The 27318-nt window shown below is 42.6% G+C and overlaps 1 protein-coding gene across 3 annotated transcripts in view; it reads right to left on the bottom strand.

Moving 5' to 3' along the window:
* Positions 1 to 27318, bottom strand: part of LEF1 (lymphoid enhancer binding factor 1) — a 111512-nt gene that overhangs the window by 2872 nt on the left and 81322 nt on the right. Inside the window, exons 5-11 of one of the 3 annotated variants that reach the window (XM_054591638.1) lie at positions 25821 to 25911; positions 24057 to 24140; positions 21868 to 21990; positions 20440 to 20602; positions 15053 to 15160; positions 10856 to 10904; positions 10146 to 10186 (exon numbers count right to left, since the gene is read on the bottom strand). In XM_054591638.1, the coding sequence (XP_054447613.1) occupies positions 10152 to 10186; positions 10856 to 10904; positions 15053 to 15160; positions 20440 to 20602; positions 21868 to 21990; positions 24057 to 24140; positions 25821 to 25911 (653 nt within the window). In that variant the 3' untranslated portion in view covers positions 10146 to 10151. The remainder of the gene's footprint in view (positions 1 to 10145; positions 10187 to 10855; positions 10905 to 15052; positions 15161 to 20439; positions 20603 to 21867; positions 21991 to 24056; positions 24141 to 25820; positions 25912 to 27318) is intronic. The other 2 variants (XM_054591639.1, XM_054591640.1) reach the window with 2 other exon arrangements.

Here is a 27318-nt window from a genome sequence, read left to right as displayed (position 1 = left end):
AGCCCCAGCGCAGCCCAACCCACCAGTGAAGTCGGTGCAATCAAAGCCGCAATTACTGCTCCCGCTTCAAAGGGAGCCAGTTAAAGCTCAGGTTCCCTCCACCAGGAGTCACTACCGCTGGTGGGCCCTTTGCAGAACGGTTTGGGAGGAGGCACGAGTGACCCCCTCCCCCCAGCTGAAACCCATGATGCGCTCTCTCCTGGACCAAACTCCAATCTTGACAAAACATCCCACTAACAAAACGGACCCAGAAACCCAAATGGGCAGAATCATCCATTAGGAGCCCAAGGGAAAATCTGAAGATTTCCAGATGGACCTGTTTTGGGGAGATAAATAGCACTAACTCTGAGGCAGGAGAGCTTTCTAGGCGTTGAATCAAAAGAAGTGAAGAATGAGAAAGGGGGTAATTCCTGCTCCATCGGCTCTAACTGTAAGATTCTACTGGAAGTTGAGTGCTTTACCAGCCCATACCCTGGGGTGGGGGATTCCGCAGCCCAGACCCCTTCCCTGGGGCTGGCCTCTGACTTGGTGTAGCCAGTGGGGCGGGGGAGGTCAGCACTTCACAAACGACCCCCTCTTCAGCTCAGCCAGCCAGGCCGAGCTGGGGACAGCAGAGCTGTCTTGTAGGAATGTGGGAAGATCTGCCCCCCACCCCCTGCAGCTTGTGTCAGGTAATAGCACTCCCTTGTTCAGGAATGGTGAGGAACCCAAAAAGGTAGGCTAGAATCAAAGATCCTTCTTTATCTCCCACCCAAATGTACTAGCGAGGAACAGGAACTTAAATGTTTTCAAGTTATGACATGAAATTTTGAGGAGAGGTATCAGATATTAGTTTTATGAGAGGTGAACAGAGGCAGATTTTAATCACAAAGACTGCCTTCCAGCAGCTCGCTACACACCATGCCAGCTGCCTAAGTGTTTCAGCCTTGCTGCAGGGCGAGCCGCCCCACGCCTGTGCTTTCAGGGCATGAACTCTTCCCTTACACAACGTCACGGATGCAGGCGAGGAGAAGCGCGGGCTTCCCGAGCAGGAAGCGAGCATGACAGAGCTAGTCTGGCCGTCGTCTCAGAGGGCCTGAGGCAAGCGGTCTAGGGGACTGGTCCCTGGTAACCCCCGCAAGGGTACCCAGGCCTCCTGGTTCCATGTGGGTCACAGCCTTGTTGATTCCAAAGTGGCCTTGTCTGCAAGAAGCTGGTGAGGGGCAAGGAAAAGCAATGCCTGCTGAGCACTGGCATGCTGGGCATGGGGACAAGTTTCTTCACGTGCACAATGTCGCGTCATCATCGCCAAAGCGTCGCGTATCTCCGTCCATTTACAGATAAGGACGTTGGGACTGTGTGAGGTTAAACAGCTCGCCTGAGGTCACCCAACCAATAGGTGGCAGGATTAGCTTTTGAGCCCTTAATATATGTTCTCTCCACCACGCTTTTCTCCTCATTCTGCCAAAAAGAATAAAGTGGCTTTACTGAAGCTCACAGAGCACTTCAGCACAACCACCTCACTCATCTGGGTATCAGTCGGCCTGGCAGCTTCAGTTGTAAAGAACACAGCCGAGGAAAAAGAAAGTGACAAAGCCTCAAGCTCTCGCAGTACCATCAAGAAGTTCACTCCCCAAAATAGCACATCTTACCCTTCCTCATAAGAGCAACCTCCATGCGCCAGCTTGGGCCCCATTTACTATTAATTTTTATTTTATTTAAATAAGCTTTGTTTTCTCATTCCCAAATTCACGTGATGTCAGAAGGAACATATTGCTGTACAGAAGGGGTACAGTCTCAAACAGAAAAGGAATGCACAACATATTATAAAGAGCAGATTTTTAAAAAATCCAACATGACTTGGGGTCATTAAGAATAGTGGCAGAGAGCCAACCAAGATTTTGAGAGATTTGAAGAAAAAAAAAAAGAATAGTTGCCAACAGCACCAATTCCTTGTTCGCATGTACCACATGCCACATTATATGCACTGTGGGGTAATGACAGGCGGTATTAAGAAATATTTAATTTCAATGTATTCTCTGTTGAAGATAGAGTTACACCCAAAAGAGTAAAACATTACATGCTTTGTTAACTTAAATAAGAGGTAAACCTAGAGTTCTCTGGGAAACCCCATTATTCAGAAGGGCTCATTTTCTCTATAGTTCCAGATGGCTCAGTGAGAAAAACATTCAGTTACACAAAATATGTCCAAAATACGTTTTCAATTCTATCAACCATTCCTGTGCGTGGATCTTAATTCATTTTCATCATCAACAATCCTCAATATTACATGTCTCAAGAGGGTTTTGCCCTGGCTGGTATGGCTCAGTGGACTGACCGAGTGCCGGCCTGCAAACCAAAGGGTCGCTGGTTCAATTCCCAGCCAGGGCACATGCCTGGGTTGTGGGCCACATCCCCAGTAGGGGGCGTGAGAGAGGCAACCACACACTGATGCTTCTCTCCGTCTCTCTCTTCCCCTCTCTCTAAAAATAAATTAAAAATTTTTTTAAAAAGACGGATTTAATGAGCTTCATACTTCCCTCCCTCTCCTGTATTTTAATGACACATGATCACCTCTGATAGCCAGGGGTCCAGTTCCCTGTTTCTATTACCCAACACAACTTTAACAGATTTCTAGCTCTTCTGACCACGAAAAAGGGATGAGGACTGGATGGCAAGGATACTGCCGCACAGACAAGGTTTTTTAAAGCTTTCACCATGTGTACAATCCCCTCCCAACTTCTTCACTAATGCACAGAGGCCCAGACAAAACCGCCCTGCCTGCGAGTGTGACTGGCCCGGCCACAGCTGCTGTGGGGGCTGCAAAGCACACCTGCTGGGGCGCCGCCCCGCGCTCCTCTCATCCCCACTCCTCACACCCGAGGCGGAGCGGTGGGCCCTGACAGCCACCCGCAGCATGACCATCTCCTCTGGACCGGGGCAGCGGTCTGACCATGCTGGGCCAACCAGAGGCCCTTCTCTAGAACATGGGAGAAGTGTCATCTCTTTGGCAGAGTGATACTGTGACAACATATAAGCTTGGGCGTTCTGGATGTGTGGGTCAGAGAACTCAGGGAATCAACCTGCAGGAGGGAGAATGAAGCCATTTTCAGAGAATGACCAGCGTACGGGGCAGGAAGAGCATGCAGACAACTTTCCCAGGCCATCCTGGGAAAGCGAGTGCCTCCCTCTGCTCCACTGTCTTCTGCTTCCTCTAGATGCTCCTGTATCCTTACAACAGAGTTCCTACTCTGCCTAAGCTCACATGTGACCTAAAGGCTCCTGTCACAGGAGTGCGAATAAGGCACCCTGCAGAATGGGAAGGATCTGAAAACCTGCAGTCCACGCACAATACAGTCCAGCCACAGTGTCATTAAACAGCCATCTCGATCGAGGACAATGTGACCAAGCCTGTCCTTACTTGCAGGTGTCAATTTTCCTTATTGAATGTTCTTACTACAGAGTTCCTAGTAAGGAACATTGTAGTCAAGTGTCATCCTTGACAAGTTTAACAGGGATTTGTGGACATACACAGGAAGAGGGAAGATACAGGTAGACCACCATCTTAGACAGGAACACATGTAGGGAAGGGGCTATGTGTAAGCCTCTCCTGGCCACCGAGACCTCCATTTCCTGGGCAGACTAAACCCTCGACCCTGACGAGATGAATGCCATGTTATCAGGACCCAACTGCTGTGGCAAGTGGCAGGCAGAAGTGCCCCTAGGCAAGGCCTGCCCAGGGAGGACCACGCCGGCGGAGCGGGCGCACGCGCTTCCCTGGGAAGTGCTGACTTGGGCCCTGGAGGCCGCACGGCGCCCACTGCCAGGGCCTCTGCGTTATCCCTGGGTCTCCCGGTCCACGGGCCACCCACCTGCAGACTCCCTGTGCCCTTTCCAAGAGCGCCTCAGCCCTGTGTGTCTCCTGCTTGTTTAGTGACAACTCTGGGCCAGGGGCTTCCTTGGTGTTTGACATACTTAGTGCCTAAATGTGTGACAAAAAGATGAAGAATGGAAAACAGAATGTCTTTTTTTTTTTTTTTTTACTTTTTAATTATCAAGGCCTTAATTTTTACGTTAATTTTTACTTTTGAGACTTTTGACAAGACTTAAGGCTTTTCTCGCTGCTTCCAACTTTATTATTCGGTAAGAACATGGCTGTGTTTTCTAACTAGACATGCCAACCCAGGAGCAAATACCCAGAGGCTTATTGGTACCTAATGGGGATAACTACAGTTGCTCCTGTGGAAGACAAGTCAGAGCAAAGTTTGGGTAAAAGTGTCAAACTCACCAGGGTGAGCTTCAAAGACTATAGGAAATACAGGTTTTTCTCAGCGAGACCACTGCGGCTCTTCAGACCACTCTGCCCGGCAAGGGCGAGGCCGCTCTCCGGTCTCAGGCAAGGCTCCTAGGAGGCCTTCAGGGCCACGGTCCTATCACCCTGCCTCAGGCTGTCTCCTGTCCCACTCTTTGTAGCCAGTCAGCTCTGTAGGAAGGCCTCACAGTGCCCAGGGGCCCCAAGGTCCCAAACCCCAGCCACCTCAGTGGGCTCGCAACCACCACCTTCAGACGGAAAGCTAGAAACAATTTTTTTAAAGATGTTAATCCCAGCCCTGCACCATTAACTATTGCGTTCTATACTGTACTAGAAATGACCTCTCCCACATACATATCTCTTGGCCCCAGAAAAATAAAGGTTGAAGTGAAAACATCTTCATTTTTCAGTTTAGCAAGCATATAAGATGAAGATCAGGCCAGAGCCAAAAGCGGTGCACGTGTGTCTGTAGCCGGGTACCTGGGCGTGTCGGCATCTCTGTCTTTAACCAGAGGTTTCTTGCGTTTTTTAAAAGATAGTTTTTTTCCTACTTTTAAACTAGTTCTTTGATGTCATATAATCAAAGAGGATACATTAAAATATCACCAGAATATCTTTCCCTATCTATGTAATTTTAAGACGGTGGGCTTTTTGTGTTTGTTTTACTAAAGTTACTGATTTGTCAAGTTACATATTTAACTTAGTGAACTCAGAATGATAATCCTTTCTATCTTTTCAAACATTCTAGCTCTTTGCTTCTTTAATTCCTTATGAATCTTAATTAAGTTAGAAAGGGAAGTTCAAGTATTTGATGATAATCTCTGACTTCTGATAAACTCTTGAGATGTTATGCATTCCAAATCAAACATGTACCAAAACACTGGAAACTCACAGCAACTTGATCACTGTTCTGTCAAACCCAAGAATTCCCTCACGACAGACAGTTCAAGTGTTACCTACTCCAGGAAGCCTTCCTTGATCTCACTCTGATTTACATACTTCCTGCTCTCTTTACCTTCACATAATATACTGCATTCGCCTCCTTTGTACCATTAAACATATTACTTTATAATTACCCACTTGTACATCTGTATCTTGTTAAACTGGGAGCCCTCCAGGAAGGAACAGGGTCCAGTTAGGAAGCACCCTCACTGCCTAATGCAGTTCTTAACTTGAGGGCTAGTCCTCACTGTATGTTTGCAGAGTGAATAAATGAACAGTTGGCATTCATGATACTGGCCTTCCAGCGGGACGCAGGAGAATGCGGGCAGCCTGGCTCCCTGTGGCCCTGGGTTCCCAGCATTCCCACAAGTCCAAAAGCCGAGCCTGAACTTGGCTTCCGTGAAAGACCCACAGCTTGGGAATCACCTCCAGCCTGAAGGAGTGTCTTTTGTGGATCCCATGTCTAATGATCCTGGAAGTTGTTGCAAGGTTTAGAGACTGGATTAATGCTAATTTCTTTGTTTCAACATGATTTCATCAGAGGAAATTATAATACGTGCAGGTAGAAACACGCGGGGTGATGCGGGCCCAGCTGGGTGCGAAGGAACTGCCAAGCGGGGGCCGAGGTCTATCTTGGTCTGCATGAGGCAGCTGCAGTGGCCTTTCCCATCACGAAGGGGCAGCTTCAGATGAAGCATCTATCTTTCAAAGAGTAGAAACACCAGTTTTCAGAGGGCTTTTGTGTTCACGGAGGAGAGTCTTTTCCTTATTAGCAGGGCAATTGTCCTTCTACTTTACTGTCCCGTACTAGTTCAGAGTAATGAGTTCTCCAGCATTTGAGCTGCAGACATGGCTGCAGGATTTTTCTTTAAGAACACTCAGACAGTGTTAAGTTGCACATAAGAGAAATAAACCATCTCAAGACATCACTTCCTGTTGGAGCCTCGATGTCCCCCCTGCCTGGGCCTGTGTTGCATCAGCTTTACCTGACTCGAGGGAAGCGCAAGGATTCAGCTGATACTCAGCAACTTCCCTTCAGAAGTGAACACCAGTCGTGTGAGTCTGCTCATCACAGTACTTGCAGGATTGATTCTAATCAAGTATTTTATGTCTTTGGTTTGTTTCTAAGGTGAAGCCAGCCCTGCCATGACCATGACCTGGCAAAGAGGGAGCCATGTGACCACGTCCGCAGAGCACCCAACCTCCCTAGAGGCTGAGCTGCTGAGGCCCCGGTTCTGGGGAGGAGCAGGGCGGGCAGGAGCGACCTGTGCAGGGACTGAGAACACCCACACCGCGTGTGAGTCCTTCTCAAGATCACACGGGTGCTTTACCAGTTAACAAAATCACAGGCATGGAATCATAACTACAAATTAGTACATGTAAAAGAGAGCTGAGTCTCTTTAACAACACTGGGAGGCAGTGTAGACCACGCCGAGCAAAGCAGACTAGAAAGCTGGACCTGAGACAATGGGGGACTCTTAGGGGCCATGGGTCCCACCCTTTCACCTCCGCCCCCTGGGGAACCTGAGGTCCACTGGCTTGAAGTGACTTGTCCCAGGCCACGCAGCTTGCACAGGCGAATGCGAGAGGCCAGGGGCCTCGCTCCGAGCGTAAGCTCTTTCTACAACAGGAGCCTCTGTTTTCTTTGTCTTTTCATTTCTTTGCCACTGCTCTGTGTCAGGACCATACACAAAATACAGTCCATTTTTCAGGGGTAACAACTGGGTATTACCAAGCCACCTGCTCAGAAGGGCCTCTTCTGACCAGCCAACCTACAGCAGACCACCAAGCCCAATCCCTGTTTTATTATGATGATAGCACATGTACTTTCCTGTTCATTTTTCTTCACCCACCCACACAGTAGTGTAAGCGCTATGAGAGCAGGGCGCTCCTCTGCCTCATTCAACCCTTATTTCCAAGTCTTACAATGCAACATGGCATTCATTAGGTTGCTCAGTAAATGCCGAATAATGATGGAACAAGTCAACAACGATACATACCAAGGTTTCTGCATTCCTAAAACAAGGAAGGAGGTTGAGGGGAAGAGTAGGAATACTATCATTCATAATTTACTGAAATCCTTATGAATGCAAATCTTAGCTCCTGGTTGCTCAAGAAATCTCATCTAATGTCTCCTAGTGCTGCTCTCCAAAACAGGACGGTGAGGAGGACAGGTGAGGGGGACAGTGACTTTGAAGGCTGAGGGGTGGGCCCAAGGGCATCACTAGAGACTCCGAGCACATGAAGCCCCACCGTCGGTAGCCTCGCCTGGCAGCTGGTGGGAATTTTCTCTTGACGAGGGTAGGGGACACTTTATTATGTTTTTCTGGGACAGATTAGAGAGGATTAGAGACAGATTAAAGTTAAGGTTTTCTAAAGTTAAGGTTTAACTTTAGAAAAGAAAAGAAAGCACAATGATAACTGTGACTTATGTTTAAAGATGTTTGGGATACAGTCTAGGACAAAAATATACTTAGTTTAATCTTCTAATCCAAAATGCTACGTGATGTTAATCAATAAGGACACAAAATCAACTAACAAACTTTGAAATATAGAAGTACATTTTCTCATAACTTTTAATGCAAGTAGCATTGAAGATTTTGATGCAAAGAGAAGATGGAATAAATCAGTGAATATCAGCCCTCGGCACATAGCACTTTGGAGGGTCTTCCATTTAGAGGAAGAGCAGAGAAGGAAGGCCTGCTGTCCATACCTGTATTCACTAATTAAAAGGACAACATTCTTTCAAAAAAAAGGCAAAAACCCCACAAAAGCTTGTGTATGTGACTGTTACTACCATCACTTCTATTACGGTGCCATGAGCTTCTAGGGGCAGGGATCAAGTCATCTCTCTGTTCCTAATAACCAAGCCAGGAGGCCTGTTTATAGTAGGTCCTTAAACAATAGCCACTGGGTAGAATTAAACAAGGGCATCTGTGATATTTTGGGGGTACCGTGTTTGGACACCGAGATGAAGGGATGATCTTCTTCGCACTTGGAGAAAAGCCTGCCACTCAGTACTAGTTTAGGAGAGTTCTGAGAGCATGGAACTATGGGAATGGAGTTCTGAAGAAGCCGAGGAATCCGAGTACGATCGGGAAGCTGCACAGATAGAGGGTACCTGAGCCAGGGCTCAGAGAGGGTGATGACAGAAGGCAGGCTTCAGTGGCCAGAAACAACTGCAGGTGGCAGGTGTCATTTCCATTTCATAGATGAGAAAAAGGAAGCTTAAAAAGCTGAAGGAGATTGCCCAGGCAAACTGTGGGTTTAAAATTCAGATCTAGCCCTGGTCAGGTGGCCCAGTTGGTTGGAACACTGTCCCATACACCGAGAAGTTGAGGGTTCGATCCCCAGACAGGTTGCTGGTTTGAGCCCCTGCTGGCCCTTGTATAAGAGGCAACCAATCGAAGTTATTCACATCAATGTCTCTGTCTCTCTCCCTTCCTTCCTCTTTCTCTACAATCAATGAACATATCCTCAAGTGGGGATAAAAAAAAAAATTCTGATCTATTTGGGACTCAAACCTCTCCTGGCTCATTTTGGGAAAGTTCATTGACATTTCACCACCAAAATTCAGTTCTAAAGATTAAGTAGGAGTCACCTGGTTCTAGTCAAGTACTAAATAATGTGCAGGCCAGTGCTCACTTGCAGACACGCTGCAGATGGACCCCTTCCTGAGGCAGAGGACAAGGGCTTTCCAAGCACAGGGCAAGTGTGCAGCGGCCTCCACCGACCAGGGGGACTGCTGATATTTCCTGCTTGGACTGAGCACAGGACTCGTAAGGTGAGTGGAGAGCAAGAGAGACTGAAGGCAGAACTCTGAGGAGAGGGTTGAGGTGGAGCTTGGCTAAGTGGTTTGTATTTCATCCTTCAGACGGTGAAGAGCATGGACTGTTTCTAGTCAGTAAGAGACCCAATCAGTGTGTGTTTTAGCAAATCCCTCTGGGGGCTGGTAAGGAAGTCTGGAGGCAGGATAATGATCCAAAGGCTGTTAAATAATCCGGATGGAGAAGTCTGCGCTCCTGAGATGGGCCGAGCGTGAGAGGAAAGCCAGACAGACCCCAGAGACAGAACTGACAGGACCTGGATGCGGCTGCTAGAGAGAGAGTAGAATCCAAGGTGGCTCCTTGGAAAAGAATTGTCACTGAGAAAAAGTGCAGACACTGTGGGTTCAAAGCTTAGCAAAGACCGTATCAATGCACAATTCCCAGGCTCCCTGGGCTGGTGGTTACGTGGTCAAAAATAAAATTAGAACAAAAAGAAATGAAATAAATATTACTTATAAATACTAGAGAAAGATCTAGCAATGATTACGAATAAAGAAAAAACTTCAGAGCAAAACACAGTTAATCAAGTCAGTAGTCCCCATGCCATATTTTTAAAAAATAAAAGATAAAAAAAAATAATAAAGCATATCTTTCTTTCTCACTAGAATCAAATAAATTACTTTTAAGCTTCTATAGATCATCTCAATTGAAAAGAAATCTCTACAGAGCAAAAAGCGCTGAGTCCTGAGATAGAATGGGCCTGGGCTCCTCACGCCCTGCCCTGGGTTCACTGAGAGAAACCGCAGTTTGCTTGCTGGTTCGTGTTGTTGTTTGTTTTTGTTTTAAGCAGGCAGCTGTGCCACGCATCAGAGTAAGGAATGGTTGAGAAGAGAATTAGGGAAAAGGGAATGGAGCAAGATTAACGGGGAAAACGGGGAGGAAAGGGAGAGATAAACTCATACTATATTGCAAATACATAGCCGGTATAAAAACCATCAGATTTTTCAAAGCGCTAATTTGGTTTTGGTGGCGTTTCCTCTTCAAAGGAGCAATGTGGAATGGCATCAGTATGAGCAAGAAGATTCACAAGCAAGTGCCTTTGTTTATAACTAATGTCAGCAGTAGGACCAGAGAGTCGTTCTTACCATGTTTCAGATGTAGGCAGCTGTCATTCTTGGACCTGTACCTGCAGAAAATTGTGTCTTTAACAAATTTTTATTGAAGAGGTTTTTGAACATTCCAAATACGTAGTAGCTACAACATCATGTGGACTTGTTTGCTTTACTTTTTATGGTTCTTATACCAGCCATTTTTATTTGTGCAGTCCAAGTGGCCTTACTTTTAATGAAAGAAAAAGGGGAAATAAATAGGACCTCACTGACTGATGCCTTGAATTAATGTATAGGAAAGATAAGCCCTATCATCAAGTTTTATAGTTTTTAAATAACCTAAACCACAGGAAAGATTCTCAAGGGGATATAAGGTAGCATATTATAGAATCATCATAAAAAGTTTTACTATAAAGAGTTACGCAAATAGAAGAACTGAAGTGTTAATAAAGCAAAAAGAACAAAGACAACAGAAGCAAAAACAAAACAAAACAAACAACCACAGTTAACCAGGATTCCAGGTGACAGAGTCGGGGAAAGGAGTTTTTAGGGGTCCCTTCACAGAGTCACATTGAAAAGAAAGGTCTCTTAAAATACTCTCAAAGACTTTCAGGAGGAAAAGCAGAGTTGAAGTATCACAAGTTACAGCTGCAGAATAAAGCAGTGTGTGTATAGGAAGGTGCAAACTACTTTAAAGGTGTTTGTCAGAAGCATGAGCATTGACTGGAAAGTCACAAGGTGCCTACCTGATGTGGATTCCTGTAGTTTCTCTCTCTTCCTCTTCTTTTTCTTACCCTGGAAGGAGACAGGCACATGGTCGTGTTAGAGGCTGTACAGTGACCGCACGGGTGAATGCGGCATAAAAATACAGGCAGGCAATCACCAAAGAGGTGAAGATGCCTCACACGCATCTCTCTCTCTCCCCACCCTCCCTTCCCTCCCCTCCGCGATCTGTATCTGGAAACAGAAAGCAAGAGAAAGAGAAAATAAATTCTATTTCTTTGTGACCTTTGTCTCTACAGCCTCATACTCACTCCATCAGCACTGGCACCGGGAGGGCCCCACACACGCGCTGGGAGGAGGATGTCCTTGGGGTACGGCCACAGAACCCCCTTCAAGGAAAACCCATTGAAGGAGGTGGAGCTTTCACTCTGAACCACCACACTTCGAACCCACTTCTGCTACTGTTCATGATAAACTTCCTTACTGGAAATTCCACCGTACAATTAAAAGTTCAGGATGTTAACTGAGGACCCTCGGCCCCCACCGCGTAGGCATGACGTGGCTGAGGATAGTGGTTAAAGGGTAAGAGCAAACTTGAGAAAACTAAAGGTAATTTCAAAGACTTATTTCTGGCAATTAAGGATCTTGCTTCCTAAAACAGATACAATAACGTGGCTATGCATGCAATTTTAAATATATTTCAAAATCATCTTAATCACAAACTAAAAACTTTAAGTCCCATTTACAGTGGTCTCGTTTTCTGTTTTTCATCATAGTTACTTTCCTCTCAAAAAATAATTGTAATAAAAAAGTACATATTCAGTTTATATGAATAGTAAATGACCAACCTAAATTAGGATGGTATTCTCAAATAAGTGTAACAGAACACATACCACTTCTGTCTGCTATAGTAGTCGCTTTAACAAATAACAAAACATAAAACTGTAAGACGTATGGAATATATCGTGTGAATACATAACACTGTATGTTTTTATAAACCTCAATATAGTTTTTTCTTCATGTCATATGACATGACCATTGCAGCCATGAAGCTTTGGAAAGTTGACTGAAACTGTCCTCACAAACACTAAGGCAACCAGCAAACACTAGTGACCCTGGGAAATGATGTGTATCAGTAATAACAGAGTTGCCTTTAGGCTTCCTGAAGGTGCTCCCGAGGCGGGCGCAGGCAGGGAGCGCGTGCTTCTCACAGGCATCTTCCATCTCCCTTCCAAATGGAATCACTGTGGTTTTCACAAGGTGCTGTGAGCTTCTTTCCTGTCTGAAGTCTGCTTCCTTACTCTCTCCTCCAACCTCCCACTTGTCCTTTAACACTCCTCTCCAGTGTCACCTCTTCTAGGAGCCTTCTCAGCCTCAACCCACCCTGCCCTCCGGCAGAGCTCACGGCCAACACCTGACTCAGCCCTGGTGCTGTGATGGGCTTATCGGAGCACCGCCTGAGTCAGCACATCTCTGCCACCCAGCTCTGGGCTGGGACAAGTGACCGTGGCCTGGCCTTTGTGGAATAACCGATACCACATTCCAGGGAAGGACAGATGTTTCAAGAGAACCTACATTTATAGTAAACAAAAAGAGCTAAGTAGCTTGGATGTATTAATGCCAACTTATACCAAAAAAATGTATGTGTGGTAAACATAAAAAATGTTTTTCAGAAAATTATATCTAATACTGAGGTTATTAAGCATTAAATTTAAAGGATCTAGCAATATAAATATTTGGCTGATCTCACCAGAGAAAATACATGCATTGTTGTTGATTTATGAAAACTTCTGTTATAAAAGTTATAAAAACAAATTGGAGTTATAAAATCTATGATGCCATAGAATAGAGCATTTTAATAGTAAATCGCTGAGATATATTTAATATTATCTCAGTGAGGATCAGGATAGCATTCTGACACTAAATGATAAGATATAATAAGACTCATTTAGACTCTTATTATACTGTTATGTAAAGAGTATCTTTAGCTAAAGTGCCATCACTTGATTGACTTCTGTCTGCCTGAGTAATTAACAGGCTTGTTTTGACTTATATAAAAATTGTATGCAACAAACCTGGGTTTCCCCTTCATTCAAGGGGATCCTAGAATCAAGTTATACAAAACCAATTTCCTTTAAAAATTGTGCAGAGGAAAACCTTTCAAGGTAAATTCACATGACATCGGCTTTCTTTCAAACTTTCTTTCCATCTCTCCACATGGGAAGGAGAGCAAGAGGGCGAGAATGCTTCTTTTATCTCTTTAAAAGTAAAATCTCACTTCTTTCCTTAAGGATCAGAACCAGAAACTTCACTCGAGCACATTCAACAAGCAATGCCAATTCCATCGATACAAATTCGTGGCACAGCAAATCTCTTCCACGGGTCAGGGAGGGAAGGTCCACTCTCCCGTTTCAGCCAAGCCACATCCCAGAGAAATCCAGAACAGGGTTAGAAGAGGACACTTTTGAAAGCTTTTAGGTGGGAAACTGATTCCCCCGTAAAGGACATGGCAAAGGCTCTACCCAGAAGATGTTAATTACTGCCAAGAGAACAGAAGCCCGGCTCAGGGGAGAAATCTCTTCAACTAAAGCAGTCTTCTTAAGAAGGCACTGGAAGACTGAGCTAGCCTGCTCCGGAGATGGTGGAGTCAGGGAGACCTGGATGTGAGCTGCACCTAAGCCACTCCATAGCCACGGACAAATTACTTTAACCTCACCAACTGCTCAGTTTCCCTCCTCTATAAAAAGCAATAATACTATCTATGCCACAGGACTATTAAAGGATTAGAAAAATAACACAGAAGGCATGTAAACAGTTCTTGACAATTGGCATAGGGTAGTTATTAAAACAACAACTCAGGATAGCCCATGAGCTGCTGCTCATAAGTAACAAACAGTAGGACTCGGATGTCCTGCGTCGTGGTTGTAGCCAATGTTTAAGCTCCAAATTCTGACCAGCAGTGAATTTTTCTTCAGACCATGTTACGGGAAACAGTGTGTTCCAAAAGTCCTGGTGTCTCATTATATGGGACATATAGCCTCAGACATGCAGCCCCATGGGACCATCTACAGCAATGGCCACATGTTAAATTGCATATTGATTAATGGCATCACTCAGGCCTGTATAAAAAGAGGCCATTTCACGTAAGACTGTCATAGTTGACATTTCATTTTGAAGGCTAGTTTCACATGGAAAATGAAAACAATGTTCAAATTTTTTAATCAAAATTATTCCACTGTATCACATATTATTTATAATATACTTCCATAGAAATATTCTTTGCTGTATTAAGATTACATTAGTAAGATGTTCACACGCTAAAGTAGTAACATAACTGGCAATATAAATAAGGTATTTATAGTACAACTTTAAAAATATAATAATACCTATTCTGAATGAAATAGATAACAAAATGAAACAAAAATTTTCCCCAGTACTGATTAGTCTGTTGCAAAATAGTCACTTCATTACATTGTAAGTAAGAATTATAAAGTAATATAATCTTTTTAGAAAGCAATTGGACAATATGTATCAAAAGCCTTTAAAATATTTATACACTTGACCTCAACAATTCAACTACTGTGAATCTATCCTACAGAAATAGTTGTCCTAAATACAGAAAACTATTATGCCCAGGTATGTTTATTGCAGGATTATTTACAATTGTAAAAAGAGAGAAAAATGGGAGGCAACTTAAATGTCTAAAAGCAGGGAAAATGGTTAACTGTAGCATTCACTGAATGAAATATTGTATAGCCATTAAGATTGATATATGGAAATACTACACCATAACAAAAAATGCTTATATATGAGCATGACACAAAAGTGTATGTACATACTCTCTCACACACACATCCAAGTAAAAAATAAAAACACATGTACAGAAAAAATACTGGAGGTTAATGTAATTAGTTATCACCAATGTTGCCTTTACATAAGTTTATGGGCTTAAAAAATCTTCTTCACCAACATTTTAATGATAAGGTGTTTGTTTTTTTTAATTTAAAAAGTTTCACTTAAAAAATTCATAGCCCCCACCCAAAAAATTGACAGCTGAAAGCTTTCAAAATGTGTTATATCCATGAAATCTTTATTATAAAGTCCACTAACTTCCAAAAATAGGACATTAAATATATTATAAAGCATTTTTCCTTCATGAAAGTCACAGAAAGAAAGAATGAGTCAAAGTAGAGAGCTATCAGTATGCAGAAGGGCCTTACATAATTGTCTCTCGCAGACCAGCCTGGATAAAGCTGCATATGTAGCTGTCTTTCCTTCCGCGCTAATTCATAATATTTAGCCTGCTCTTCACGGGAGAGGGCATGCCACTAAAACACAAAGGGGAGGGGAAAAACCAAATAAAAGTAAGCAAAATAGAAACTAACATACATTGCATGTTTTAAACATTGAAGAACGAAAATATTAAGCATTTAAACATCGATTCATTTTTAAATGGCAGAAGATCAAGTCCTACAGAAATCCAGTTGGAGTCTGGTGGTTAGTGAGAAACTCGAACTCGGGTTTCTCTTTTCTGTTCTCTGATATCACATGAAACACATTCAAGTCCATCAAAGTGTCTAAAGTATGCACCCTTCCTCTTTTCCAATATAAATTAAAAAGAACTTTCACTGCTCAACCTCAAAGCCTAACTTAGTCCTTTCCATAGTTTGTAGCATATTCTGATAACTGAGCTTACACACTACTTATTTAGGCAAAATACAGTAATTTCTACATGTCTCTTCCACAGATACATCTTTGCTTCACATGGACAGTCTCCCACTCCGTCATAAGAAGAGCCTGAAACCTTCGTCATTTGATCCTATGTATAATAAAGCAAGACATCAAAAGTTAGTCTGTCTCAGTCTCTTCCCCCTCTCCTCACACTTTTATTGACACTAATTGTCTACAGGAGAACACTGATAACATTGCACAATCACACAAACGCACTTTATGGTGACAGTTTTTCGCGTCCTTCTGATGGAAAGCAAGGAGCATGGTCTATGTTTCTTGTGCCATCTAGAATTTGAGGCTGTAGTACCCACTTTGGAGAATACAGTGGCTGACTCCCTGCAAACTTTCCCTCTCCCTTTTATATCACTGATATATATGATATACAGCAAAACAGCTCACGTAGGCAAGGTACCCGTTTGAGATTTTAGGCAGCTTGTATTTGCACATTGCTTTGCATATATTTGCACGCAACTTGCCCCAGGGCCCCCGCAGGAGGCAGTTTTCAAATATTTTCCGTATTTCCTCAGTGCTGGGACCTGTCAACAGAACCTTCCAGGAGAACTGGTTGAGGGTCGGGGACTCACTGGCCACAGGCGATGGCACAGAGGCGCCAGGCGCCGGAGTGGACCCCAGTCCGCACCGCGCAAGCGCACATTCCGCAGCCACGCTGCGGGGCGGAGGGGGGGGCCTGGACCTCCGACTCCTGCTCGCCCCAGCTCTAGGGCGCGACGCTTCCCACCTCATTCCTTCCATTCAAGGCTAGGCCAGTCGTTCTCATTCATGTCCACCATCAATATTGACTTTAATTTCCCTGTTCTTGTTTTTTAAAATGATTTTTTTAAAAAAGGCAAAGACAGATGTGGCTCGATTGGGGAAAGGGAGGAGGAGCGAGGGAGAGAGGTTGAGGAGAGAGTTCTCCAGGCGGAGGCGCAGCCTAGGTCCTCCTCATGTGGACCCAGCCCTGAAGTGTGGCTGGGAAACTTTCCTTGGGGAAACGCAACCACCCACTGATCTCAAGAGGAGCGCAAGAGCACCTTGTGCCACCTCCCACCCACCACTCCAGCCTCCAGTAGGTTAACTAATTCCATTTCCCTCAAAAGCCCCTTAAAAGCCAGAGTCTCTGTGTTGGACAGGGCAGACGATTTATTTTCTCAACTGCTGTAGAAGTGCAGTGTAAAGTTAAGAAGTACAACACACAGCAGGACTTGGCCGGGACCTAAATCAGGTAATAGGCTTTTCTTTAAAAAGAACTGGGGGAGGGGCAGAAGTAAAAAAACAAAACAAAACAACCAACCCTGGAAAAGTTACCTGAGACCCAGTTTTTTGTACTAGCAGAGTAAACACAGTAAGTCAAATGGAGCCTAGGAAGAAGCACATCTGGGTCAGCTGTGGAAGTTTAAATCAGGTAAGCAAAGTTACATGTCCTCTGTCAACCCACAGCTTTCCTGTACCAGGGATCCTAGCCTGGTGCTAGAGACCTTCACAGGGAGAAACAAACTGAGGGCCATGGAGGAGGTCAGCCTGGATTTGGCTTTCTTTTTTTTAAGAAAAGACTAATCATTAATGTTTACACACATCTGGTATTAAGTAAATGTGACTGGCAGGAGGCAAAGTGTTAACAAAAAGGAACAAAAAAGGAGACAAAAAGGAAATTAACACAAGAAATCTTTGCCAGTTTGTTTATTCATTTGACAAGTAAATATCTCCATTATGCTACCACAATATAGTGATACAATTTTATATAATTTATGGCAGCTTTGTAACTTGCTAAGAAAACCCGAAATAAGTTTTATAACACTTATCTCTCACCCTGGCCAGTGTGGCTCAGTTGGTTGGAGCATCATCCAGCACACCAAAGAGTCATAGTTTGACTCTTGGTCAGGGCACATGCCTCTCTTGTGGGTTTGATGCCTGGTCGGGGCGCCTCTGAGAGGCAAGCTATTGACGTTTCTCCCTCTCATGGATGCTTCTCTCCTTCCCTCTCTTTTTCCGTGCCTTCCCCTCTCTCTAAAATCAATAAGCATGTCCTTGGGTAAGTCTTTAAAAAAACAAACAAAAAAAACCCAACAACTTATTTCCCAAGGTTTGGGAAGTTGGGTCTTCTACCCAGTAAGGTTTTTTTTTCAGTTAAAGAAGAAAACAGGTTGATTTAAAAACAAACAAACAAACAAAAAAAAAAAACCCAGAAAAAACCGAGCTAACAAAACTGAGCAAACTACAAGGAGAAAAAGCAGGACACAAACTATTTATTTGTGTTTTCAGTTGTTTTTAGTTTCCTGATGTTTCTAACGCACAAAATCTATTTACAAATAAAAGATCATTTACCAGAGTAAACCAGAAAGTCAAACGGTATTAAAATTTTGCACCGAAACAAAAATAAAGTCTTATACAAACCAGAAAGATGGCCTTTCTTTACAGTAACTTCTGAAACACAACTGAGATAAAAATGCTTTTCCATTGCTTTTGTTTACTGAAAAATTAAGAGCTAATTTTTAAAAAAATTAAATTTCATTGTCAAGATTTTACCAAGTTGTTCAGAAAATATACACTTAATTTGAAGAAATGTATACAGTTTCAAGATTTAAAAATCCTGACAATACATTTACAATAAATGGACTTCCTTAAATAGCCTAGGTTAAAAAAAAAGTTTATCTTAAATAAGATTTGTGTTATTATGCATAATATGAAGAAAACTGATTAATTCATATGAATGAACATTTCTATTTTAGAGACACAGTAAAGTTGCATAAAAATCAACAGATAAAAATGTTCAGAGGTTTAAGTTCCACTTTTAAGAATTATAATTATCCCAGTGTAAAACTTCATGATTTTAAAGCCAGGAACTTTAAAGAACTAGCAAGGACTACTCTGCCAGAGGGGAGTTATGAAAGAATAGAAAACCTGATCTTAATCAAAGATCTCAGAGACCTATAAATAGAAACAGGTGTCCAAATCAAAGACAGAGAGAGACCCCAAATGAGAACCATCCCTTAGGACACATGCTCTGATCTGGGGATTGTTAAGGGAGCTGAGAAAGTAGCAATTGTGGGAAACGTGCATTAAAAATAGGAATCACACCCCCATATCATATCCTTACTTACTCTCTTGAGAAGGAAAAGAATTCCTGCTGGAGGGACAGGGGACCTTTAACTCAAAAAAGGAAAAGAGAGGAAAAAAGCTAAGAGTTTTACACAAACTGGAATAAGAACATTAACTCTTTTCCTCTGATTTCTTCTTTTAAAGGGTCAGGGGAAATGGTCATCAGTCTCTAAGCTTTTAAGGCAGAGTTCTTCAAAGATGATGGGAATCACTCATCTGCTATGATCTAGCTTGGGAAATCATTGTAATTATTGTTATTAAGTGTTTAAGAATCCACAGGGACATAAAGTATTGTACGCAGGACACCAAAAAGCTATAATCTGTCACCGCACCCTAACCCTGAAACCCTGGTGTCTCGCAGATTGAAAATAGCTGCATTTTTTGCTACCCATCGGGAATCGATAATGCAAGAAAGCCTTCTACTCTCTGCCTGAAATCTCCTGAATGCTTGCTCTTATGGATGCTGAAATGTATTAGGTCTGTAACAAACATGGTAAAAATGATCATCAATAACAGCTAAAATACTATCCTCTGAGTTTCATAAAGGTTGTTAAATCCCCATAAATGAATGTTCATTTGCAAATCATGAATTTTTGGAAAGGCAGCAAAATCAAATACACACCTGCATAATTAAGAAGCTACCGCACATGTATGATGAGCATCAACAACTATGATGAAGCTTTTCTAAAACAATCATCTAATTACAGGGGAAATGTAATTTGAATTTTAAAAATTCAATTTTTTTTTTTCACCACTCTTCAGATACCTAACTAAAAACATTTCAATTCTGAGAAAAGTACCTGGGAAGATACTTTTGGCTGGTGGTTGGATTATAAAAATCTTAGTGCCTGTCCCAGTTGCAGCCTCGTGGCTGATACATATGCTCTCAGAAAAATATCTTAGCAAGGCTGACAGAAAGGCTGAAAAGAAAAGGGGCAATCCAGAAACCTGGCCCATGAACACTTGAAGAATCAGAGAGTGATTTTTCTAGAATAAAGGTTTCTCTGGCTCATATAAATACTTCACTTAAAGCTTCTGAGTAACACAGATCTGTGCCTATCATGGAAAACGTGGCCATACTTGCCAGGGTTTGTCCACAAGCCCACTGGTTGGCCAAGGCCTCTCCATTGCTCCCTATGCGGGCTTAGGGCTTTCCTGCCTCAGACATGAGTCCGCACACATGTGGCTCCATCTGGAGAGCGTCTGCCTCTCCCCTAAATCACTTGGTTAACCCCCACTCATGCCTCAGGTCTCAGCTTACACACTATTTTCTCAGATGGACCCTTCCCCAGCCTCCTGTTAGTCTTTCTCATAGAAGCTGTTCTTTATATTTACAGTATATACCACAATTTTAATTATATACTTATCAGGTAATTATTTGCCTAATAATCAGTATCTTGTCACAAAACTTTAAACTCCATGAAGACAAGGACCATATCTATTTTATTCAGCAATTATTATCTAGTTACCTAACTACACTACCTGGCACATAAAAGACAATAAATAACATTGTTTAAAGAGTGATAACAGGAAAAGGGGTTATCATTTCCAGGAAGTTTTCTATGTGCCATGTACAATCTAAGTTGTTTACAATACTTTATATCAGTTAATCCTCCAAAAGGTTACCCTGTATCTTGTTCTCTCTGTTACTCCCCAAAGTGTCTGGTGATTTTCCAAATGCATCCTGTGCCCACCTGCTGGCATGGACATTTGGGCAGGTTTTAATGAAGCAGCTCCACAGTTCCCATAAACATTTATTTACCATCCCACTACTTACCCTTCTGCCTAGAATCTGGTTGATAGCTGCACTTTCTTTCAGAGTACACTCAGCCACGACATTGGCTCTCATTTCTTTCATGTATAACATAAAAGCATTCAGAGGCTTCTTAATGTGAGGTCTTTTTGGCTCCTGCTCCTTTCTCTGTTCATGCTGAGGCTTCCTAAAAGGTGGGTGTGGTGGGGTTGGGGGAGGGGTAGGCAGAATAAGGAAGAGACGGGAGAAGGGAGGAGAGAAGCAGAGCTTCTGTTTACATCACCAGTCACACTTGGGCTGGAACAATCCTCTAGCTCTCCACAAGCCGGAACACCATCCATTTAGGAGAGCAGCTATTTGTGAGTATCCTTCTGTTAGAGAAAGTTCGCCTGGGGCTACAGAAGTGTTTAACACAAAATGGAAACGGTTGTGTAGAGCTGCTCTATTTAGGGGCCGGAGGCTGAGCAACTTGGTCACCTGGGGAAGCTGCGCCTATACTGCAAGTTAAGTGGCTGTTCCTCTTTCAGATAAGGTTCCTAACATTTTTTTTTTTTTTGGCGGTTGGGGGTGGGGGAATGGGTGGATGGGCAGTTGAAGAGCTAATGAAACTTCAGACTCTCTCCCCCAAACAAATGCTTGTTGGCTTTGCCTACATTTGTAGGGTGTTTTTTGTTTGTTTGTTTGTTGGTTGGTTGGTTTTAAGAGAACAAGGGGAGGGAGAGAGGGAGAGAAACATTGATGGACTGGATGGGTGACTCTTGTACTCACCTGGGACCTGGGACTGAAACTGCACCCCAGGCATGTACCCCAACCAGGAGGTTTATGGGACGACACACCCACCAGCTGAGCCGCCGGCCAGAGCTAAATTTGCAGGGATTTTATAGACTATCTCGTGCTTCCTGCCACCTCAACTTCCTGTTCCAGTCTGCAAACCCTAGATTAAGAAACTCAATTCCTAATTTCTCCAAGGAATGTAGCCCCTGGCCCATGTACGCGACCAGAGACTATCCTGGGCATGGTTTGCCCCTTTCCCTCGACTCCTGTGCTTCTGAAGCCGGGAAACGGGCACACTGCCACCTGGGCATGCACTGAACTCTCGGGTCCACTGCAGGGCCCACCAGGGGCTCCGCCACTGTAGGACCGCACTGCAATCTGCTGGAAGATCTGGCTACGTGGCCCGAGATACCCCATGCCTGTGCTCTGACGGGTACTCCATTTTGGTGAGGTTCCCTGGGTCTTTTAAGGTCTGTTCTCCTTTCCAATCTCAGAATCACAATCAGCCGGCAGTAAGAATGAAGCCGATTTAAAGTCCTCAGGGACAGCTTTCAAAGCAGAGCTACACCGGTTTCCATAATAAAAGAGAGGGAGAAGTTCAACAACGGTGAAGAAGAAATTGTGTTTAAATCCTCAGTGTCTTCAGGCATTTGCAGGTGAGACCACCCGCATACTTACACATGCATCAGGTCGCCGTCAGTGTGGGGGTGTTCCTGTTTGACCTGAGGTGTTACAATAGCGGGATGAGGGATGCCAGTTGTGTGGGGACCTGGTGGACCAGGAATCATGTGATGGGAAAACCTAAAAGAAGGAAAGACAAGAAACAATACGTGCTAGTGGCTGTTGGAGCAAAAACTACATGGAATTTTGAAACAACCCACTAACTGCTATTGGCAATTATATATGTGTGTATTAACTATAAATTAGAGTGGGCTGATAATTTCTTTCCTTTCTGTATTCAGGTGGAAAACATTTATAATTATTCCTTTTATAATGACCCCCCCCCCCAAAAAAAACTAATAGTAGAATCTGGCATTTTTCCTGGAACTCTCTAGGCCAGAGGATTAAAAAAAAAAAAAAGTCACTTTTCTTGCAAAGCAGTTTTCAAATAATTCCAGCAATAATAATTATATGAGAAATATAACACTTAATTATTAAGATTTAGCTTTTCAAAGATTTTAAAATAAAAGCTAAAGAAATTACATTTAAAAACCTTTGCCTATATTCCCAAACCATCGCATTAAGAGTCTTCCCATATTGCTGGCTCCTTTACTAATATTCGGAGAGAACAATTGAGAAAATAAGGGACAGGAAGATACCTTTCCCTTTCAGTCCCCGATTTAATAAAGTTGCCCTTCATGTTATCCAAAGTAATTTTCTACAGAGAAAGAATGTTTGAGAGATCTAGTCTTATGGAAAACTGATAACAAAATTAAGGGAAGGGTTTAATCAAAGGGAAGAATACATACAGTTCTACATCAAGGTAAAAACTACATTCGCTGAACAAAGGCTTTTTTCCGAGTATGCTTGCAGAGTATAAAAAAAAAACTCTTAAAATATCCACCACCATTCAACACAAAGGAGGGAAACTGCCATGCAAGAAAAATAAAATAAATAAAGACTACTTTCAACAAGAGTTTTGGATAAATTTGGGTATGCTTTAGAACTCTTTGCTTTTCAAACTGTTTTAAAGTAAACATTTAACTCAACAAGAACAACATTCTCAGGTCTTTCATCACAGCCCGTACAATTTACTCCTTCATCTGGGAAGGAAAGAAGTACTCTGCTTGGGTATGTTAATATTTCAGAAACAAATTTTTAAAAATTAAGGTGGCATGGTAAAAATACAAGTATTTGACCAAATAATAATCCTTTGCTAAATGCACCATTTGCAAAAATACATGATGCCTGCGAGAAACTCCTCTCCTCAGACAGTTCTTACAATGTTAAAAAATATGACACTGTATTTGGGGGGAAGGATATTAATTTCATCCCCCTCCATCTGGCTAGATTTACAATTTGCTGAACAAATAATTTTTTTTTTTTTCAAATCTGAAATTCACCACAGAAACTGCGAATTTCATACCTCTATAAAAAGTAAAGATTGACAACCAGTTACTAATCCAAAAGTTTGACTTCGGCACAATATTGCTAGCTCCCTTGAAAGAGCAACATCGAACACACAGATGGTACACCACAAATGTGTGTATGTCAAGCACAGGGCACAGAAGCCATCCTTTCCAGAAGCAAGCAGTACACAGAGCAGGGTGGCGGCAGACCTCACAGAGCTTCGCTGGCACTATGTCCCCACAGGGCCTGATTCACACACTAGGACACACACCCCGTAAGGCCTGATGGCCGGTAAGCACCATTCTTTCTCTTCCGACAGCTTTGGTCCAGGAAGGCTCTAGACTATCTGGGCGTTTTCAAACACTGCCACATTAAACCAGTACAACTTTCCTCAAAGAAAGTAAATGACAGAACTCAGACCGAACCAGTCTTTATCTTCCCCTTTACCACACCCCCAGCATACTTTGAATAACAAGCTCTTATGATGTCCACTTTTGGGACATTTCACATCCTGCAGCCAGGCGGCAGTGAAGTCTTCCTGAGGCACAGTTGCCCCCATGGCTGAGTCCATCCCCCTGGTGGGTGTGTGTGGCTGGTGCTTGCTGCTGGGGCACAGAGTGTGGCTCCTACCCAGGAATCTCTACAACACCTAGTGTGGGAGCCAGGCGCACTGCACAGACAGACACGTGGCTGAGCTACGCACCCTCCTAGCCAACCGAGAGGCAAGCAGAGGCGCACAAGATGCAAGCGCAGGAAGAGCAACTTGTCCAGGGTACCCGGTTTCCACCTCTACCTACCTGGACATGGAAGTGTCGACTGACAGTGAGGATGGGTAGGGTTGCCTGAATCCTCCCGTGATGGGATATACAGGCTGACCTTGCCTGAGGTCACAGAAGAGAGGAACCCATCAATGACAAAACATGAGTTACCAACCAGCAGTAAGAGTTTGATGAGGGGAGAAAGGCGAGGTATTCAAACAGAATTTTTGGAATATTACAGACCACAGCATTTCTTCAGTTATCCAGTTGCTTCCCTTCCTTACCCTCCACCCAATCAAAGTATTTTTTGCCTTGAAGAAAATCTCCCACCCTCAACTTTAAAAACAAATCAGTTTATGAATTACCTGGATCCCTTTCCCTCTTCCATCCCCATTAATGCTTTAAAAAAGTAGGCATGTAACAAATGTATATTAACTATAACAGAACTCAGAGAATGGTGAAATATTCCTTTCAGAGACGGTTAGTGGATTATTTATCAGAATCTTTCAGAATTTCAGGAAAAAGACGAAAGAAGGAAATAAAAACTTCATTATTTATATAAGAATGGACAAATATTTTAAAAACACTACTCTCCCTTCCCCCATCTGCCCATGTTAGAATAAAAAAAAAAAAAAATAAGAGATCGATTCAGTGGAATAATTTCCTCTCCTCTCTGAGAAGTCCATCTTCCCGTTTTCCACATCTCACATTTCTCATTTACACGCCCTGTATTTCCTGCTGCCACTGACTCAACTAGCACAGGATTATTGCCCCTAAGGAGCTAAGGTCAGACAGAATGATTCCTGTAGGACTGCACAAGTACACACGATCAATTAGATTCAAACAGTGATTGACTCAAAGATCTAATGCTAAAGAGAGTGAGGTGAAATCCCCATGGCAGGATGACCCCTTCTTGCTGAAGAAGAGAGAATGTAAGGTGGTCAAGGGAGAGAGACTGGGACAATGACCTGGGGCCTGAAGGGACATGGAGTTGGCTAGAGAGAGAAAGCTTTTGCTTCGTTGGAGCCCAGTTTCCACGAAGTGAGCAGTGGGGAGAGGAGGAATGGGGAAGGGACAGGAGTGGGAACAGGGAAAGTTGTGTGCTCACAATAAAATAATAAAAATAGGCTATACTATACAAAACGATTCTTTCTTCCTAAGAATCATTTTCTTTCCTTTATCTTTATAATTTAGAAAACTTTAAAGGCAACAGTTAAGAATTTTTTAGAACTAACAAAGAATAGGTTTTTGAAAAAAACAAAAACAAAAACAAAAAACAAACTCCAAACATTAGTTTTTTATTTCTGTGAACTCAAGCTGGAGCTTACATCATTAAAATTCAAAAGATGCTTTTGTTATCTTACAATTTCTATTTCTTTGTCATTAACATCACTTGCCATTTATAAGCAAAGATAGTACATACTTGTAGATATTCAATGTGTCTCAGTTTCTTTCAAAAATATAAGTTTTCATAAATAAAACGGAAAAGAAAAACCGCACTGAGCTTTTTGTACGGGCATAGCAAATGCCCAAAGCCACAAATTGAATCCATACAACTATAAGCTTCAAAGCAAATGCTACAGCCATTTTCTACACACATAAGCAAATGGATTCAATCCATTTCAAAGTCTGTATGTTTTTTAATCTTCTAAATTGAAATGAAATAAAGTTGCCACCTTGCTTGTTGTTGTAAAATTTCCTCAACTCCGCAAGTGTTATCATTCATAAAGCTAATTTGCATAAATGGGAAGTAGAAGAATATGTATTCAAATGCCTGGCTGAAGTTTGCAGGAAGGATCTTACCAGCCAAGAGGTGGGGTAATCTGTCCAACACCACCCGGAGACAGCGGGTAGAAGGTAGGGATCTCGGGAGCGGGAGGATGTCTAGACATGCCTGTTAAAAAGAATAGAGAAAAGAATAGAGTGTTCAGATCCATAGGACATTTGACTCTTACAGCAAAAGAAAGGCAACAAAATACTTTATGTCATAGTTCTTAAGGTCTAGAATTAAACAACATTTATTTATCAGATCCACTTAATGGAAATCAGTTTGGTATCTTTTCTCGAAATTTTAACATCTGAGAAAACAGCTTTTAAAGCAGTACATCTTGAGGAATTCCGGAAAGAGTAAATATGCTGTTAATAAAGGCCATCAAAATAAGACTTTTAATTTATTTGGTTTGCCCACATTATTTCATTTGGTTAAGAAAATGGTAGGCCATTGTCTTTGTATAGGATGGGAAATGAGAGCACTTCCTAAGTAGATGGCCTGCCATGTGCTCAAGGATTAGGTAAATTGCCACTTTCATATTTGTATTGGCTCCCGTATGGACACACAGATTTGGGAAATGTGATGCCTCAGAGAATCAAAGATTAATTAGGAATCATCTTCAGCCCCATAATGGTCACACTTGATATGATTCATTTGGTCTCTGCCACTTCAGCTCCAACTAAGCTCTTCATCAAGTTGAGTCCTCTGGGCTCCAAGGTCAAGCTGTTCTGGATTAGTTGTATTCCTTAGACAATGAGAGTGCCACCAAATTGTTTGAGCTTACACTCCCTGGAGTACGCTCTCCTCTAACTGTAAAAACCACCTAAAGATAATACCTAATCCTAGTCCCAAATGACATCTCTCTGTTTATATCTTACCTTGGGTACAGAAAAGAAGGAGTAAGACACATGTATAAAAATGTACGATATTAGCACTTAGATTCAATGTATTTGGTGGAAAGGGAGTGATTCTGAATACAAAAAAAGCTGCAACAGTTTCCTTATACAGCTAATCTGACTTTATAAGGACATTTCCATATGTAAACACAAATTCGTAGGTTGAGGACTTAGAAGATGCATTCAGTGGTTGTAAATTTATTGATTGGCCAGCATGTGGAATTGGGCGAGCACATGGAAGATGCTCTTTATATATATTCTACTTTTCTACTGTTCAAGTTCATTATGAGTTTCATTCGAATCTTAAAAGATACTGAAGGCCTTAAACATATGGGAATGACTTAAGAAGCGCGGCCTTTGAAGTTAATATTTATTTGACTTTGATGTTAGGACAAACTACTTCTCAATTGTAGAAAGTAGGTAGGATGGAGAAAGGTCTTTAATATCTCCATCAGTAGAGTTTACATTTTTTACATGATCATCTCGTTTTGCTGTTTTTAAAAGAATGTTCCTCTAATCTCCTTTTTTTGGCTAGGTATACTGTTGCTTTTGGTCACAGTAGACCCCCAATTTCATCCTCTGGATTTTTTTCTTGGGCCTGGGGAGGCCTGAGCAGCAGGGGCAATCCTAAGGG

The sequence above is a fragment of the Pteronotus mesoamericanus genome, unplaced genomic scaffold, assembly GCF_021234165.1.
Source record: "Pteronotus mesoamericanus isolate MK-2021 breed Mesoamerican mustached bat unplaced genomic scaffold, CSHL_Meso_final scaffold_232, whole genome shotgun sequence".
NCBI classification, from domain to species: Eukaryota; Metazoa; Chordata; class Mammalia; order Chiroptera; family Mormoopidae; genus Pteronotus; species Pteronotus mesoamericanus.
This window is presented reverse-complemented; position numbering and strand designations above follow the sequence as displayed.